The sequence below is a fragment of the Neofelis nebulosa genome, chromosome X (genome assembly GCF_028018385.1).
Source record: "Neofelis nebulosa isolate mNeoNeb1 chromosome X, mNeoNeb1.pri, whole genome shotgun sequence".
Classification (NCBI taxonomy): Eukaryota; Metazoa; Chordata; class Mammalia; order Carnivora; family Felidae; genus Neofelis; species Neofelis nebulosa.
Genome location: NC_080800.1, coordinates 102149875 through 102167066, shown reverse-complemented (window position 1 = coordinate 102167066; position 17192 = coordinate 102149875). Strand labels below are relative to the sequence as shown.

Sequence of the window (17192 nt, the reverse complement as noted above, 5' to 3'; positions counted from 1 at the left end):
TGGCAAGCATCTTTTCCACAAAGGGGAATTGCTGAATTTTTAAGCAGTGCTCTGAGTGAAGATAATCTATGGAATCTGAACCCAGAGTCCGCAATGGCATTAAAGTCGAAAAGCGTGACAAGTGGAAATGTTAAGTATGAGGGGTTCCCGGTGTGACTGTTCTGTGAGGAGGCAGGCATCGTGAAGGCGCTTTGTCCAATCTCCTGCAGGCCTCCAGAGGAAAGGGACAAAACAATTGGCCTTCACATTTTGGATCGTTTCCCAAAGAAATGCCACTTATACAAAAAAGCTGGACAGCTGTTTTAGTTTCGCTGAGAAATACGTGTTTAGTTGTTGCTGTTGCAAGTCTTACTCTATTTTTTGAAAAATTTCTCTTACATCTTAATAAGAGTCATAAGAGCCCCTGTTCACTGAACGTTTACTATGTGCCAAGTAGTAGGCTAGGTGATTTCCGTACATCATTTTACTTGATCCCCAGAATAACAACATGGGATAGGTGCTCCTGGTATGCCTATTTTATGGATGAGGAAACTGAGGCACAGAACGGTTAACTTGTCCTGGTTCACACAGATGTCCAGGATTCAAACTCCCAACAGTCTGTCTCAAGAGCCCAAATTTGTAAATACACTACCCTGAAGAAAGATAAAGTTTCTAATGAGAATGTCTTTTTCAAAAGTTCATGCAACATCCCACCGCACCTGAAATTAAACAACTGTTTCGAAAGCTAATGGTTGACTTCGGTCAAGCAACGAGAAATGGCTGAAGTATTAACTACTTTTCAAAATAGCAGCTCAACCATTCATTCGCTGAGTCATCGATTCATCACATTGTACACTTTACGTATATACAATTTCTTTGTCAATTATACCTCCATAAAGCTAGAGGGGAGAAAAAACAAAAGTAACCAGTTTATTCAACGAATATTTATGGAGCACCTAATCAGTGCCAGTCAGTATCAAGTACTCTATCCCCCTGGGGCTGGGGATACAGCTGTGAACAAAACAGATAAAAATTCCTACCTTCGGGGCACCTGGCTGGCTCAGTCCATAGAGCACGCAACTCTTGATCTCAGGATTGTGAGTTTGACCCCACGTTGGGCATGGAGCCTACTTAAATGTTTTTAAAAAAATCTCTACCTTTGTAGAGCTTACATTACGCTGGAGGGAGACAATAAAATGTACAGAAGTTCAGATGGTGATAAAGTCCTGTGGAAAACTAAAGCGGGGTAAGGGAGATCAAGAGAGTGGGGCCGAAGGGGTTTTTATTTTGGGCTGCGTGGTCAGACAAGGCCTCACTAAGAAGGTGACATTTCAGTACGTCCCTGTAGGACATAAAGGAGTAAGCCATATAGATATCTAGGAAGAGGGGAGAGAGAGAACATTCCAGGCAGAGAGAATAGCAAGTGCAAAGGCCCTGCAGCAGGAGCCAACCTGATGTGTTCAAGGAATACTAAGGCAGCCGGTGTGACTGGAATGGAGTAAGAATAGTGGGGAGATAAAATCGGTAAAGTGGCCAGGCCTACTTTATGTAGTACTCTGTAAAGACTTTGACTTTTATCCTGAAGTGAGATGTAGAACCACTGGAGAGGTTGAAGTAAAGGAATGATGTAATGTGACTTAATTTGTAAAGAATCAGTCTGTATTGAATACATCAGACCGTCTGGTGGAAACAAGGGAGCCCGGTGGTGGAGAGAGGAGGGGTCTGCAATACTCCAGGCAAAAGATGACAACTTAGACCAGGGACTGAAGGCAGCAATACGTGGTAAAATGCTAAGTATATCTTAACAGTAGATTTAGCAGGACTTACTGATAGATTGGATGTGGAGTAAAGAGAAAGAGGGTTAGAGAGAACTCCAAGGGTTTTGGCCTGAGCAACTGGTTGTTGAACTATTTATCAACATGAGGAAGAGTGTGCAAGGAATACATTATACTGGGCAGGAGATCAGGAGTTCAGTTTGGGATGTAATCAGTTTCCTTAGACATCCAAGTGAAAATATCAAGTAGACAATTGGCTATATGCATCTAGAATTGAGGGGAAAGGCTGGAGACTTCAAATTTGGAGATCCACATTTGGTACCCACCAGTGGTTAGAGTGTATTCAAGCCATGAGATGGGATAAGAAGAAAAGATGATGACTAGACCTGGAGCACACCAACGTTTAGAGCAGAGGATATGAAGAGAAACCGGCAAGCGACCAAGATGGACAGCCCAGTGAAGTAGCAGGAAAAGCAGGAGAGTAGGATGTCCTGGGAGCCAAGTAAAACAAGAAAGAGTGCTCAGCTGTGTTAGATACTCTGGATAAGTCAAGTAAGATAAGGACTGAGAATTGACCATTCAATCTAGCACTGTAGAGGTCATTGTTCACCTTAAGAAGGGCAGGTGCCGTGGCCCCATGGGGGACAAAAGCCTGAGCAGAGCTGGTTTCAGAGAGAATGGATATACACATGTTCACAGCAGTGTTACTCATAATAGCCAAGAAGTGTGAAGAACCGTTGTCCATCAGGACACGAGCACACAAACAAAATAGGGTACGTCCATACCATGGAATGTTATTCATCCATAAAAAGGAATGAAGTTCTGACATATGTTACAACATGGATAAACCTCAAATACATTATGCTAACTGAAAGAAGCCAGTCACAAAGGACAAATATTGGATGAAGTGTCCACAAACGGCAAATTCATACAGGCTGAAAGTGATTGGTGGTTGCCTGGGTCTGAGAAAGGGAATGGGAATTGGCTGATAAAGAGGATGGGGTTTATTTCGGGGGCGATGGAATGTTCTAGAAGTGGTAGTGATGACTGCACACATTGTGAATGCACTGGAAGCCACTGAATTATATACGTTAAAGTTTATTTCTTGAGAAAGAGAGAGTGCATGTGCGAGCAGGAGAGGGGCAGAGAGAGAGGGAGAGAAAGAATCCCAAGCAGGCTGTCAGCACAGAGCCCGATGCGGGGCTCGATCTCACCAATGTGAGATCATGACCTGAGCTGAAATCAAAAGTCGGATGCTTAACCTACAGACCCACCCAGGTGCCCTTAAATTGTATAACTTTAAAATGGTGGCTTTTATGGTATGTGAATTATATCTCAAGAAGAAGAAGAAGATCATAGTGGCTGAGAGGAAGGAGATTGGAGACAATGAGGAAAGATTTCTTAGGAGTGCAACCATTGTGGGAAACAGTACGGAGGTTCCTCAAAAAAAAAATTAAAAATAGATCTACCCCTATAATCCAGGAATAATACTCCTGAACATTTACCCGAAGAATACAGAAACACTAATTCAAAAGGATATATGCATCCTTATGTTTATAGCAGCATTGTTTACGATACCCAAGATATGGAAACAGCCCAAGTGTCTATCGATGGATGAAAGGATAAAGATGCGGTATGTGTATACAATGGAATATTACTCGGCCATAAAAAAGAATGAAATCTTGCCATTTACAACAGCACGGGTGGAGCTAGAGAGTATAATGTAAGCAAAATAAGTCAGAGAAGGACAACTACCATATGATCTCATTCATAGATGGAATTTAAGAAACAAAGGAAAGCAAAGGAAAAAGAGAGAGAGAGAAAGACAAATCAAGAAACAGACCCTTAACTATACAGAACAAACTGGTAGTTACCAGAGAGGAGGGGGGATATAGTACGGGGATATAAACAGTATACTTACCATGATGAAAAAAAGTAAAATTATTAAAAACTAAAAAAGATATATTCTTCAAACTGTGTTCGGGGGGGAAGCTTCGAAGGGAACACCGGGTTATTTAACCTTTGGATCAAAGCTATTGGCACCATTTATGGATCTGTGGTAACTTTTTTTTTTTTTTTTGGATTTGATTTCAAGGGTAAAGGATGACATTGATATGGTTGCAATAAATTATGTGATGCATGTAAGAAGAAAAGAACTCTTCTGAGAAGCTTTGCTGTAAAGAGGAGCAGGGAAATTGGAGCAGGGGTAGGGAGAATGGGGTAGGCTGAAGGAGTTTTGTTCTTAACGAGCAACGTAACAGTATATTTGTATACCGATGAAAATGATCCAATAGAGAGGGGAAAAGCTGACAATGCCAGATAGAGAATAGAATATTGTGGTCAGATCAGGTTGTGCGCCTGGTTTCCACTGGCAACACGTTGATGCAGGCACCGTGTGGCAAGCAAGATACGGTGCGTGGAGCCCAGGCCTGTTACCAGGACTTGACTGGCAGTGAGTGAAAGGTATCAACATCACTGTTGCCAAATAATCAATGTTGAGCCTCTAAGAGGTGAGAAATGCAGGCATTCACATGGGGGTAATTATGGAGTTTTACAGCCACAAAGTGACATTAGAAGTTATTTTAGGGGCCCTTGCATGGCTCAGTCGGTTAAGCGTCCAACTCTTGATTTCGGCTCAGGTCACGATCTCACGGTTGGTGACTCCGAGCCCCATGTTGGGCTCTGCGCTGACAGAACGGAGCCTGCTTTTAATTCTCTCTCCCCCTCTCGCTGCCCCTCCCCTGCTCACGCTCTCTCTCTCTCTCTCAAAAGAGATAAAAACTTTAAAAAAATGTTTTAAAAGAAGTTACTTTGCAAATGAGGAAACTAAGGCCCAGATAGGGACACACTCCCCTTTTCACAGTTGCTCACCGGCTGAGCCTTGAGTCAGGTCTTTGAGCATCCAGTTCAGTGCTCTTTCCGCTACTACCCTCACTGCCTTCCAGAAAAAAGAGGAGGATCTGGGATTGTTAAGAGTGACCATGGGAAGTCTGAGGAGCTAGACTTTCCCTCCAGGAGCAGGGAACGAGGAGTGTGATAGCACCATGAGAGAGAAAGGGGGCTAAATACCCACTTCTTCCTCCTCCCACCTTAACTCCAGCCAGGATTATGCTGAAACCCTCCTAACTGAAAAGCATCTATGGAGAGAAAGCCCGTCTTCCTCCTGAAGCAGTCCATTCTGGTGCCGAACGTCAGTGCCCAATGTGACACTGCCCCTGTCCCTTCTTGCCCACACAGAAACGCATGAGCAGTTTCCCACCCTGCACGACGTAACTGATTCTTCTTACGGTCTTCTCTATACAGAGTCTGACTTCTTTCACTTTTATCCTCCAAGGCGTTAAGCCAGTCCTGAACACTCCTTCGAGTTTTTCTCTGTCCTTCTGAAGCTGGGGAACCCAGAATTGGACCCACTATTCTAGTCCAGGGTCAGAGCCCTGCCGAGGTCGCTAGAGTATGGCTGGGCCGCTGCTGCCAGGCCCTCCTGACAGAACTCGAGCGTTTCTCCGAGGTGAGGAGGCTGCCTTCTGTGGCCAGAGGGGACAGACTGTTTGCCAAGGTGGAAATGGAAATTGTGCTCTGAGAGGAGAGACAGAGAAGCAGAAACAGAAGCAAAATTTGGCAGGACGGAGGACTGCCGCGTCCAGGTAGCTAAGCCAGCAATCCATCCAGCTTCTGATTATCTGTGGCGATGGGGAGAAGAAATGACACGGATGACCCTGGACAGTGGGTCATCCAAATGGGGTTTTAAAATGCATCTTGTGCAGTGGTAGTATGTGGGCTTGTATTAGGTAATGTGATGTTGTTTAAATAGTTCATTGATTTTCATAATTCCGTTTGACTTGGACCAGGCTCAAAATTGCACACCCCAAGTATTAGTACTTGATGCTTGACTGCCCCTACGCGTCCTGAATGTCACGGGGAAAGCTGACCACAGACAAATGGCTCACGGAGAGGTGACTGTCAAAGCAGGAATACCGACCAAAGGAGGCAATTCTGGCCCGAGGGGGCTGGCGGGTTCCTAATTGCAATGACCCTGCCACAGCGGGGGCCCACGGGAGGGGCCCAGCAAACACACAGCAGGCAAGCCTTCTTTGCCCAGGAGCCTGCAAGAGCGGCCAGGATGTCCTTGCTTGTTTCCCAAGCATTTCCCTGGCAGAGGCTTCTACTATACTAAACTGGGAAGGTCCCAGACTGAGGCCAAAGCTTCAGTGTGTCACTGCTGCTGGTCCAGGCTGAGCAGATAGTTCCTCAGGCCCTTGACCATGTGAGAGCCGTCCACTCGAGACTGTGACTTTACATGATTTCTTGATCCCTGGTCTACTGTATTCTCTCTCTTTCCGGCCCTTGTTAGCACAACCCCCTGCCATCCCCAAAAAAAGCCATCCACTGACAAATTGGAAGGCCCTCATAATAGCTCTGAGTGCCTTCTAGGCTATTTTATAAATGCTCGATTTTATGGAAGGTGGCTAATGAGGGATTCTCCCTCCTCCCTGGTAAGATTAGAAGTAGGGGGGAGGGGCAAAGCAAGCAAGCCATGCCTCTGGGGGATACACCTGCCTGGGCATAGGATGTGATTCCCATGGAGAACTGGTTATGTAAATGAATAATCAGTCTAAACACATCAAAATGTTTCCAGTGTTTTCTAGAGTCTCAGAGTAGGGAGGGAACTAAAGCACCACGTGGTCCAGCCCCCTGTCTCCAGGCAGGCGAAGGATTTCAGTTAAACAAGAACAGAGAATTGTCAACCGTCCCGTCAGGTCTCCTGAGACAGAGACTCTCAACACCTTTGCTCAGTCACCTCTCCATGTATGTGCTTTATGCCCTTGATAAGGATCAAGAATGAGCAGACAGAACTGTCGTGGGTCACGCTGGGGAGAACTGCAAGAGCGACAGGGAGTGAACAGAAGGAAGAGAGGCTACCGGCCTCCAGTAGGCCGGTAGGAAAGCTTCCAGAGGCTGGTAGGAAGGATTAGCTGCAGCGCATAGGACATCTACATAGGCAGAGCCTGGCCTCCCGGTACCACCGTAGCTGGCTCTGTCTCTTCTGTGAGCACATTGGCTCTTGTATCCACCCATCCCTTCCGTTTCCACTGGTAGCATTTTATTTCACTCACTCAACAAGTAGATGTAGCGAGAATCTACTCTGTGCCAGAGAAAACAGGCACGAATGAGACAGGGGTGCCCTCCCTCTATGGATAGGAGCTTACAAACTAGTGAGGAAGACAAATCCCAATGATGGGCCATCACAGTACACTGAATAAAGGCAAGAGGCCACCATCTTCCTACACAGACGAAGGCTGCAGCCTTCCAACATGCCTTCCCGCTCCACATATCCCCTTCTAAGATCTGCTGCCACCAAAGTACTGCTTTCATCACACTCTTCTCTCCCTAAAAGGCTTCTATGTCTCTCCACTCTCTACTGACTACCTGCTTTCCTCCAGAGCCTGGTACCCCAGTTCCCCTCTGCTCTGGTTCCAACATGTCTCTCAACCTTATCTCCCACTACCCTCCTAGAGGAACCTTGTGCCCCAGCAAGCCATTCCTTTTTTTTTTTTTTTTAAGTTTATTTTGAGCGAAAGAGCAGGATGGGGCAGAGAGAGAGAGAGGGAGAGAATCCCAAGCCAGCTTCACAATGTCAGTACAGAGCCCGAGGCGGGGCTCGAACCCACGAACCACAAGATCGTGACCTGAGCTGAAGTCAGACGCTTAACTGACTGAGCCACACAGGTGCCCCAACCCAGTTCTTTTAAAGGACATCCCAGCCACCTGCATGCTTTTCTTCATACCATCACCTCTCTTTGGAATGCCTCCCTCTCCACTCCCATCTCTACCTACCAAGAGTTGAGCTTCACCTACCTTCTAGAATTTAAATACCATCTCCTTCTCTTCCTTTTCTGTTCAGCCCAGCTGGAAAGACTTCTACCTCCTCTGAGCTTCTATAGCTTGTTTACAGAAGCACATGGCAATATTCTGGCATTAGAGTGATTTGTGTGAATGTCTTATCTGCCCCGCTAGGCTTTGAATTTCATTCAGCACTGTACCTCTGGTACCTCACACGAGACTGATACTTATTGAATAAAGGACAAGTGGAGATAGAAGGGCATTATGGACTTGGAGCCGAATCAAAGGAAGCCAAATGAAGTTATTGGTGAGGAAGGGGACTCCAGCATTTTCCACAGAATGCTTATATTAGGTTGGTTAGGTTTCTGGCATAAGAAAGGGAAAAGGGCCTGTTTTCCTTTAAAATATAAGTAATGAATTTCCTTCTATAATCTTTAATATTTTCTTCAAAGCAAGGTGGAGGAGCTTCTAGTTTTTACGCTGCATGGTTTAGCTCTGGCTTAAATTGTCCTCAAGGGAACAGGGCAGGCTATCCCTTGTGAGAAAATATCAGACCAAATATATTTTTCATAATGTGTAAATATCACCCTACCACAACGAAACTATATGCACCTCCAGGACCAGAATGACTTCTGAACTTCCTTTACAAATGTCTTCTTTGCTCCAATGGGGGCATGCGCGTGCACACACACACGTACACACATCCAGGTGCACATGGTCTATCAAGGTGCTGAGCAGAACAGGAGTTATACTCAGTTCTTCACTGATTGGTGTCCTGCGAGACCCTCAATAGCAGAATTCTGTAAAATCGCGACAGGGAGGGACGATCTGATGGCAAATCTCATCTTACTAGACCCGCTTCTGATGACTATGAAGACTATAGTCATCACCTGATCACACAATTCACCAGCCAGCATTTGCAGGCCTCGTTAAGCGAGTGCTACTCTGAGCCACGAGAAGGAGGGGCTTGCTACCATGTTGTGGCCTGAGGGGATGGGTTGCAGCATATTGGCTTGTACTCCGCACCAAAGGATGCAGGCACCAAAGGGAAACACACAACATAAGAGGTTTTGATTAAACTTGTATCTTTGACATTCAGTCTGGAAACATGCATTCCCCTGTGACGGAGAGAAAAACCTCAAGTAAGCCATAGGAAATCAAAGGCTCCCTTTATTTCTTATCCACTTTTGAGCAAACTTTCCAAAGTTGTGGGAATTATGCACTGATGAGTACTTCCGCCTGTCACTCTTCCTTGGGAAGTGACCCCACGGAAGAGAGGTGGGCTATATGTTTAGACCTAGGACCATACAAATGACAGAGACACCACGTGAAAGATACCACCAAATGTGATGGCTAGGACTGACTGGCAGAACTGGGGTATGTCAGTGTGTTGGATAAAGTGCTTCAGGGCTATTTTTGGGGTATTTTTCCTTCATTTTTATTGAGATATAATTGACACACAGCACTGTAGAAGCTTAAGGTGTACAGCCTAATTACTTGCCTTCTAATATTGAGAAATGATTACCAAAACGAGTTTAGTTAACATCCATCATCTCATAAAGAGAGAGAGAGAGAAACCGTTTTTTCCTTCTGATGAGAACTTTTACGATCTGCTCTCTTAGCACTTTCCTATATACCATATACATCAGTGGGAGCTATAGTCGTCATGTTGTGCATTACATCCCCAGTATTTATTTACCTTCTAACTGGCAGTTTGTGCCTTTTGACTACCTTTCTTCGATTCCCCCACCCACCCCACCTCTGGTAACCACAAATCTGATATTTTCTGAGTTTGGTATGTGCGGTTTCTTTTTTGTTTTAGATTCTACACGTAAGTGAGATCATACACTATTTGTCTTTGTCTGACATATTTCACTTAGCATTACGCCCTCCAGGTACAGTGCTTTGTTTATGATAGACTTAAAGTCAAATATGCATTTTCAAGAAGGATGCATGTCCAGCCATGGAAAGGAAATCAGGCAATATAACTTTCGAACTACCCAGCAACTGGGAAGGGCTATGGAAAATTCTACCTGATCCCCAACACCATTGTTTCTTTCACCAGAAAAGGATCAGGCAGCCACCTCCCAGCTAGATCTTTCCAGGTAATTACAGTCTTATCCAGTACTATTTATCTTTCCTCTCCAAATGTCCTCCTGTCAATTTGGAGAGTGGGGATGGGAACAGAATATTTAGGAACATGGCTGTGCTCTTGGGAATAAGCTTTTAAATGTATAATCTCAGACAAAGAGCGCCAGTGACTGAGCTTAAAAGGTGTCTGGAGGAGAAGGGTTTAGGAAACCAGGCTTATCCACTGGCCACTGCTAAGTCTCGTTGGAATTTCTGGCACTTGTACCTCTGCTCATGAATGGCTCGGATGACATCTGATGTTGTCGTCTTGCCCTGAGGAGTGGACACATCCACTTTCCTCCCCTTTAGATGAAATCTTGCTTTAAAACAAGAGGCCGTGTGACTGAGAAAGAAGGAAATTGCCCCAAGCTGGAAAGCCTGTTGGGAACTTGCATGCATAGCATCTTAAGTCAGATTTCCTGGGGGAATGACCAAGAGTGACCTTGCCATGATTTGAGGAAACCACTTAGAAATCAGGAAGGGTAATCCAATGAGGCAGAGTTGCTGTCAATGGATGTGAAACAGAGAGGAGCTGTCTGCATAATCCCGGCTGTGGGGCCCCAGTCTCCCTTGTGAGGAAGGCAGCTTCCTTCTCTCTGCTTCTTGGAAACACTTTGCCGCAGGGAAAAGCAGCTTGGCACCCTGGGATGATTAAAGGTAGACGTTGTTTTCCTATCCTGGAAGGAAGACCAGGCAGACGGGTTTGAGACTGTGCTGGGCACTCAAGCCCTTCCGTGCCTGTTTCTCATCATGGGCCTGGGATTTACAGCCACAGAGCCCCAGAGCAGACCATGGGCAAACAGGCTGAGCAGGGCCCAGGATTCTGCCGTCAACCCCAGGCACAAACAGTGCCCTTCGGCCTTTGCTTGCTAATGAGGCCTTAGCTGCATAGTAGCAACACACCAATGACCATTTGGACTAAAATGCACTTAAACAAAGGATGCATCCAATTAAACGATTGGGCTTGGCATGTCTGTGACGTCAAGTGACCTGATTGTTTTTATATGCATACATGACTGTCTAAACCATTAGCATGTGTGTGTGCGCATGCGCTTGCGCTTATACACGTGGCACCGAGCTTGGGGTGGCACTGTGTATAGCCCCAAGTTCAGTTCCGTCTGATAAGATAAGGTCCAGCCCTCTCTCCCAAGCCTACCAAAGGCTGGTGTAGGTTTTAACATTTGAGCAACTCTCCAGGCTGAGTTCTTTAAAACCTAGTGAACTAACACTAAATCACTGTGCCATTTTGCATAATTGTCGGGGGAGGAAATAGTGAAGCCAGACTTCGCCATCGTGTCCAGGCTGTACCCTGCTTACTTTGGGTAAAAAGAATATAATTGTTTAACATATTAAAAGCAAATAAAAGTGCTTAAATATTTTGTAATTTGCAACTTGAAAAGAAAACAGTAATGGGTTTCCAAGTGCATGCCTTTACTTTTAATGAAGTGTTTATTTTTCATGGTTCTATTGGCAATAAAAGAACAGCTCCACATCAAAAGCCTTCAGGGAAGCGGTTTCCATTTGGAGGACAGTGAGATTGCCAATCATTCCGATTTTTTTTAAAAAAAAAGTAAACTCACTAGACTATATTTCCAGATATATGTTATTGCCTATTATCCCAGGTAATTATTTTTTTTGTCTCTTACTCATATAGGCAAATTACAACGCATTATGTACTATACTCTAAAAAGATTAAAAAAAAAAAAAAGTGACACTGGGATCAGGGGGCTCCAGAATGTTTTGATGAACATGTTTCCATTACCCTCCGTGCTTGTTCATTTTGTTGAAAGAATGATTCATTCATTTCAAATTTGGCGACTTAAACGGCAAATATAATTTTCCTATCACAATGCAAAATCAGTTTATTGCCCTTCCAGACATTGGGGCGGTTCTTGCCCTTTTTTCCTTTGCCAACAGCGCCCTCTGCTGGTGTCTGTTATCCATCACATCTAATGGGATCGACCCAAATTGCAAACGGAGGCCTCCCTGCAACATTACACACAGCAGGACATGATTCATAAATCAGTTTTCCACCCTGGTGATTCATTACCAGATATATTTTTTCTGTAAAACAGCACAGCTCAAGGAAGTCATCAAGAATTCAGAAGCTGCAAGAAATACCTTCGTTTGATTAATCATCTCTCTGACCTTTTTCTTCTTATTGAACAAGGTTAATAATACTTGTTATCACTCAAAGTTAAACTGTATTAGCTGCCAAGTGATTTTTATTTGCAAAGGCCTGTTATCACTGCCAAGAGGCTTCAAAGTCGGGATCGGTTACATTCCTCAGGTATGACCCCGAGGGACATCTGACCAATGCGACGTTTCCCACCGGAGAGGTCAGCAGCTTCCACAGCGACCTGGAGAAGCTGACAAAAGTGGAACTAGATACTTCCAACCGTGAAAATGTCCTCATGTCAACCAACCTGACAGCAACTAGTACCATATATATTTTAAAACAAGGTAAGGATACTTCCCACTTCGCCTATCTTAACTTCTGCCTTCAAAGCTCTGCACGCCATTAATAAATAGAATTCGCTCCTGGCCGAGGAGATGGCTTCTCCTCCCTATTTTCCAGCTACAGAGGCTAAAACCCAAACGAAACCACACCTTTCACAAAGTTCACGTTGCCACATTGGGCCACATCTCTGTGGGAGCTGTGAGGTTAAATCCCTGCCAAATCCGCTCCTCCTTCAGGTCATTTCCCAACACCCAGCTGTTTGTAAAGCTCTTTCGGGCTCTGGTTGGGTTATATTAAAGAAATGAAGTGTGTGCCCCAGCTGAGATTAGCATTCTAGATCAATGCTGACGTGAGGCAAGAATGTAGGTGAAACGAGAGAATTAAAATCTCATTCTAGTCAGAGAGAAAAGTAAGAATGGAAGAAAAAGGAAAGGAAGCCTGGAGGGAGGGAGGGGAGAAGGGGCAGAAGGGGAGAAGGAGGGAGAGGGAGGGAAGAAAACAGAAGAAAACGGAAGGGAGGGAGGGAGGGAGGGGTGCATTTGGAGGGAATGTCTTGTTTTCTCTCTGCCCAGCCATGAAGAACTGATTCCGTTGTTAGGTTACGGGCCCAGACGCCCAAGTGTCCAGAGTTCAGGTTCACTCTGAAAGGATCGGTGGTAGCAACCTCTGTCAGTGTTACCGTGTCGCTAGGTCAGCCGGTGTCCCCAGGCAGTAAGGAGGCAGAGTTGAACTTCGTCTTCTCCTTCTAGCTCCCAGCGTGTCAAACTGAGGAGGCCAACCCACCAGGTCCCAGATGGATTCTGTGAGGGAGTTCTTTAAAACTGAAAAAGAGAAAGCCAAACACAGCCTGCAGTATTAGGAATCTTTGATCCAAGAAACAAGGTACCCCAGCTATGAAAATAACGAGACCCAGACGGACAGAGAGCACGTCGGCCTGTCAGAGGGGTTGTCTAGCCCAGAAGGCAGTTGGGCCCGTAGCGGCCCCTCTGCTCACCCCGCCCCAGACTTGCCTCCTGAGGCTCCGCTGGTCTCTTCTCTGCCTGCCGTGCTTCCCTTTCTCCCCCTCTTCCTCCTTTGCTCCTCTGTCTACAGAAAATACCCAGAGCACCTATCGTGTGAGTCCGGACGGCTCTCTGCGCGTCACCTTCGCCAGCGGGATGGAGATCAGCCTCAGCTCGGAGCCGCACATCTTGGCCGGGGCGGTCAACCCCACCCTGGGCAAATGCAACATCTCCCTGCCCGGAGAGCACAATGCAAACCTCATCGAGTGGCGGCAGCGCAAGGAGCAAAACAAAGGCAACGTTTCGGCGTTTGAAAGGAGACTGAGGGTAAGGCTTGGGACCCGACGCAAGATCCGCAACTGGCGGTTTAGGTTGGAAAACCACACAGCCGCCCTGAAGTCCCATCGCAACAAAGCTTTTCTGGGTGACTGACTAGCGTATAGGATACACTAATTCGAGAGAGGGTGCTAACGGCTGATAATGGTTCAGTGTCCTTAAATGAACACTCTAATAGGAGCATTCTTTGTCATTAGCCAGCTGAAGTGCTCTAATAGTAGCAATTTCAGCCACCAAGAAAGTCTGGGTGGAGAAATGGGTTTAGTAGGGAGGCCCTCCAGAATCCCTTCCAGCGTGCTGGGGAGATGGTCATCAGGCTCACTACACTTGACCCAGCTCCCTGCTCCGGGGGTAGTTTATACTTTACGTGGAAGGACCCAGCAGGCACCCACACGTCCACACAAGGACGTGAGACAACAGGCAACATCTGGGCAAAGGCAGGTGCAAAGGAGGAATCGGTGAGTGATACTATTGCCGTGAATACACTATGAAGGGCTAGAGGGGTAAAGGACTAGCGCCCAGATGTGTCCGGTGGTGCTCAGAGACAGCTGTCCGGAGGACATGAAAGGTTGCAGGGTTTTCACGTCCTTACCAGGCACAGTTCCCCGCAGTTAACCAGAGATCTCTGTCAAACCTGCCTTTCTGCCACACGCAAAGCCTCCGAGCACCACAGCACTCTGTCTGCCTGTCCCTTCTTCGTGTTAGGATGATGTGACCAACTTTCCCAATATAGTAGCATTCAATATCAGCCCCAGAGCAACTGCCAGCCCGAGGGAAACAATCAGTCACAATTGAGGCCGGGCCTGCCTTGAGTGCCTGGATACCCGGGATGCTCGCGCTTTCTTCACTCACAGTACAAATTCGCTCCCGGTGAAAATGTGGTAACCTTTAGGCTGTGGAAATGCAACGCCAAACAACCACCCAATTCCAGTAAGAAGCGGTCGATCCAGTCCAAAGGCGTGACGTGGACAAGACAATCCAGCACTCACTTTTTCGGGCAGTTCTGTTGGTGACACACAGGCACAGACTTCAGTGATTTTGTAATGCCACTACAGCTGTCTACAGGCACAAGTCAATTGTCTGTTTTGATTCTACCACCAGTCTCCAACAGGACATTTCCTGCTGATACGCCCCTGAATTGAGAAGTAAAACCAGCCCAAAGAGTCCACCCCTCTCTGTGTGGGAGGCAGTGAGGGTTTCAGTCAGAATTCTAGAAATGAGATCTCCTGGGCAGAGCCGTAGATGGGGAAGTTAGATGACCTGGCTTAAGAAATGCCTTTATTTTCTTCGCCTGTGAAATGAAAGTATCGTGCTCAAGACAAGTAAGAACTCTGTACATATGGCTTATCAACCTCATGGACTCCCCGCAGAATACTTGTATCACATAAATGATCTCTTAGTGCCTCCCCTGGTTTACAGCCTCAAGAAAACATTATGAACCATATCAGGTACTATGGGTTTTCCCGTTCGTCAGGAAACCCCATCCTATACTATGTGACTTCGGGGTTTTCCACTTTCTAGGATAACCCGCCATTTTCTCCCCTCCATATGCACAGATAATGGAGAGACTATAAACTGTAACTTATACCTCATATCCCAAATTGTTCTTAATGTTGAAAAGTTAATGCTCATAAAACATTTGGGGCATTTGGGGGCCCTTTAGTGTTAAGGAGTGAAGTATTATTTAGTTAACACTATTTATAATTGACCCATTTCCCTTCCTGTCGTACAGTTGAGCAGATTTGTGGAACTGCTTATAAGGGCAACAGATTCAGTACTTTCTCTTCTATGTGACTTCTAGGGTACTTCCTGAGGTCCTGTGACACAGTGGAGCCCCTCAGCAGCTGAGTGGTGTCACCGTGCATGTCCCTAGAAACCTAACAGCAATCCTTTACATATGTTTCGTGCCCTAGAGTTAACAAAATGCTTTCGTAGCCAGGATTTTATTGGATCGCCACCACCGTCAATTGTTGTTATTCCCAGCTTACAGATAAGGAGACTAAGGCCCAGAGAGGTTAAGTGATTTGCCCAAAGTCAAACAGCTATTAAGGATCAGAGCCAGCACTAAAATGTGGGTCTTTGCCTAGCGCACCACTCTTTCCACTTCATCATGCTGTGCTGCCTTGTTCCTTAAAATAATTAATCTATAAATCATTGCCCCACTCAGTGGAGCCACCTTGGCAGGGCCTGACTCCTCATTTGAATGCTGACAAAAAGAGACAAATAATCGACTCTAACGTACTGGCGAGTGTGGGTGGTACAGGACAGCTGGCTGGCCTCCAGGCAGGAGGAGCGTGGAAGAGGCAAGGGAAGGGAAGCTGCTTAACTGGCTAATTCTTACCTTCTCTCCCCATCCTTACGCATTTTTGTTTATACCGCTGCCTCAGTTTCCCCAGATGAGGCAAATCTGATTTAACGGAATGTATATGCTCCCTTAACATAGGTGTGAATCCAATTTTGACGAGGCAAGCTCTCTTCCCCTGCTGAGTTTATTATTTCAGAGATGGTACCCCTTCACTTCCGGTCACTTTTCAAGGAGCAAGCAAATGGCACGAGATGGAACGTTCTCTCTTCCCGGGCCAGATATGCAGGGTCCCATTTGTAAGCATACGTGTACAGAACAAGCTTTTCCGATGCCCTCGAGGACCTCAAGGCCTTAGACGGAATCATTTTATTTATGTATTTATTTATTTATTTATTTAAATTCAAGTGAATTAACATACAGTGTAGTATTGGTTTCAGGAGTAGGACCCGGTGACTCATCACCTACACATGACACCCAGTGCTCATCCCAACAAGTGCCCTCCATCCTGCCCACTCCCCACCGGCAACCCTCAGTTTGTTCTGTGTCATTAGAGTCCCTTGTGATTTGCTTCCCTCTCTCTGTTTTTATCTTATTTTCCTTCCCTTCCCCTGTGTTCATCTGTTGTGTTTCTCAAGTTCCATATATGAGTGAAATCATATGATATCTGTCTTTCTCGGACTGACTTATTTCACTTAGCATAATACCCTCCAGTTCCATCCATGCTGTTGTGAATGGCAAGATTTCATTCTTTTTGATCACCAAGTAATATTCCATTGTAGGAATATACCTCATCTTCTTTACCCATTCATCTAGACTGAATCATTTACTTCTCCGGCTGGAGCAGCCAGTCCACAACGAGGGCAAGTTGGGGGTACCAGAGCTCTTGAGACAGAATACCAGGTTCAGATAGTCGTACAACATAGAAACTCCTGCTGTACTGTGGGAAATAGGACTCCTCTTTGAAAAACCACACAAAGGTGTGGTTGTAATTTTTAAGTGTGCTTGGGCAGCAGGTCCTAAAACACTACTTGTTTGGGCACAAAATGACAGGTTCATTTAAAGACCCCTTTGGGAAGATGATGGACATTCCAAAAAGCTACCTGTCACATCCAGCCTAGACCTTCTAGCTCAAAGAAAAACAGACAAGGATAGACTTCTCTTAGAGATAAAGCAACAAGAGTTGATCTTCTCTAATGATTGATGGCTTTTTTTTTTTTCATACAAAGTCACCTCAAGGCGAGCAAGGCAGGCTGTCGGGAAACGTGATATCCTGCTCACCCTGGCCAGGCGAGGGATTTGTAACCTCTGGGATGTCCTGTGCCAACTCCATTAAGTGAAATAACTCACATTAACATCCGGAAATT

General features: G+C 45.7%; 1 protein-coding gene across 6 annotated transcripts in view; it reads left to right on the top strand.

Moving 5' to 3' along the window:
- TENM1 (teneurin transmembrane protein 1) overlaps nt 1-17192 on the top strand; it is a 789989-nt gene that overhangs the window by 746933 nt on the left and 25864 nt on the right. For all 6 annotated transcript variants that reach the window (XM_058713217.1, XM_058713216.1, XM_058713215.1 and 3 more), the window contains 2 exons: nt 12016-12188; nt 13279-13514. In XM_058713217.1, coding sequence (XP_058569200.1) covers nt 12016-12188; nt 13279-13514 — 409 coding nt within the window. The remainder of the gene's footprint in view (nt 1-12015; nt 12189-13278; nt 13515-17192) is intronic.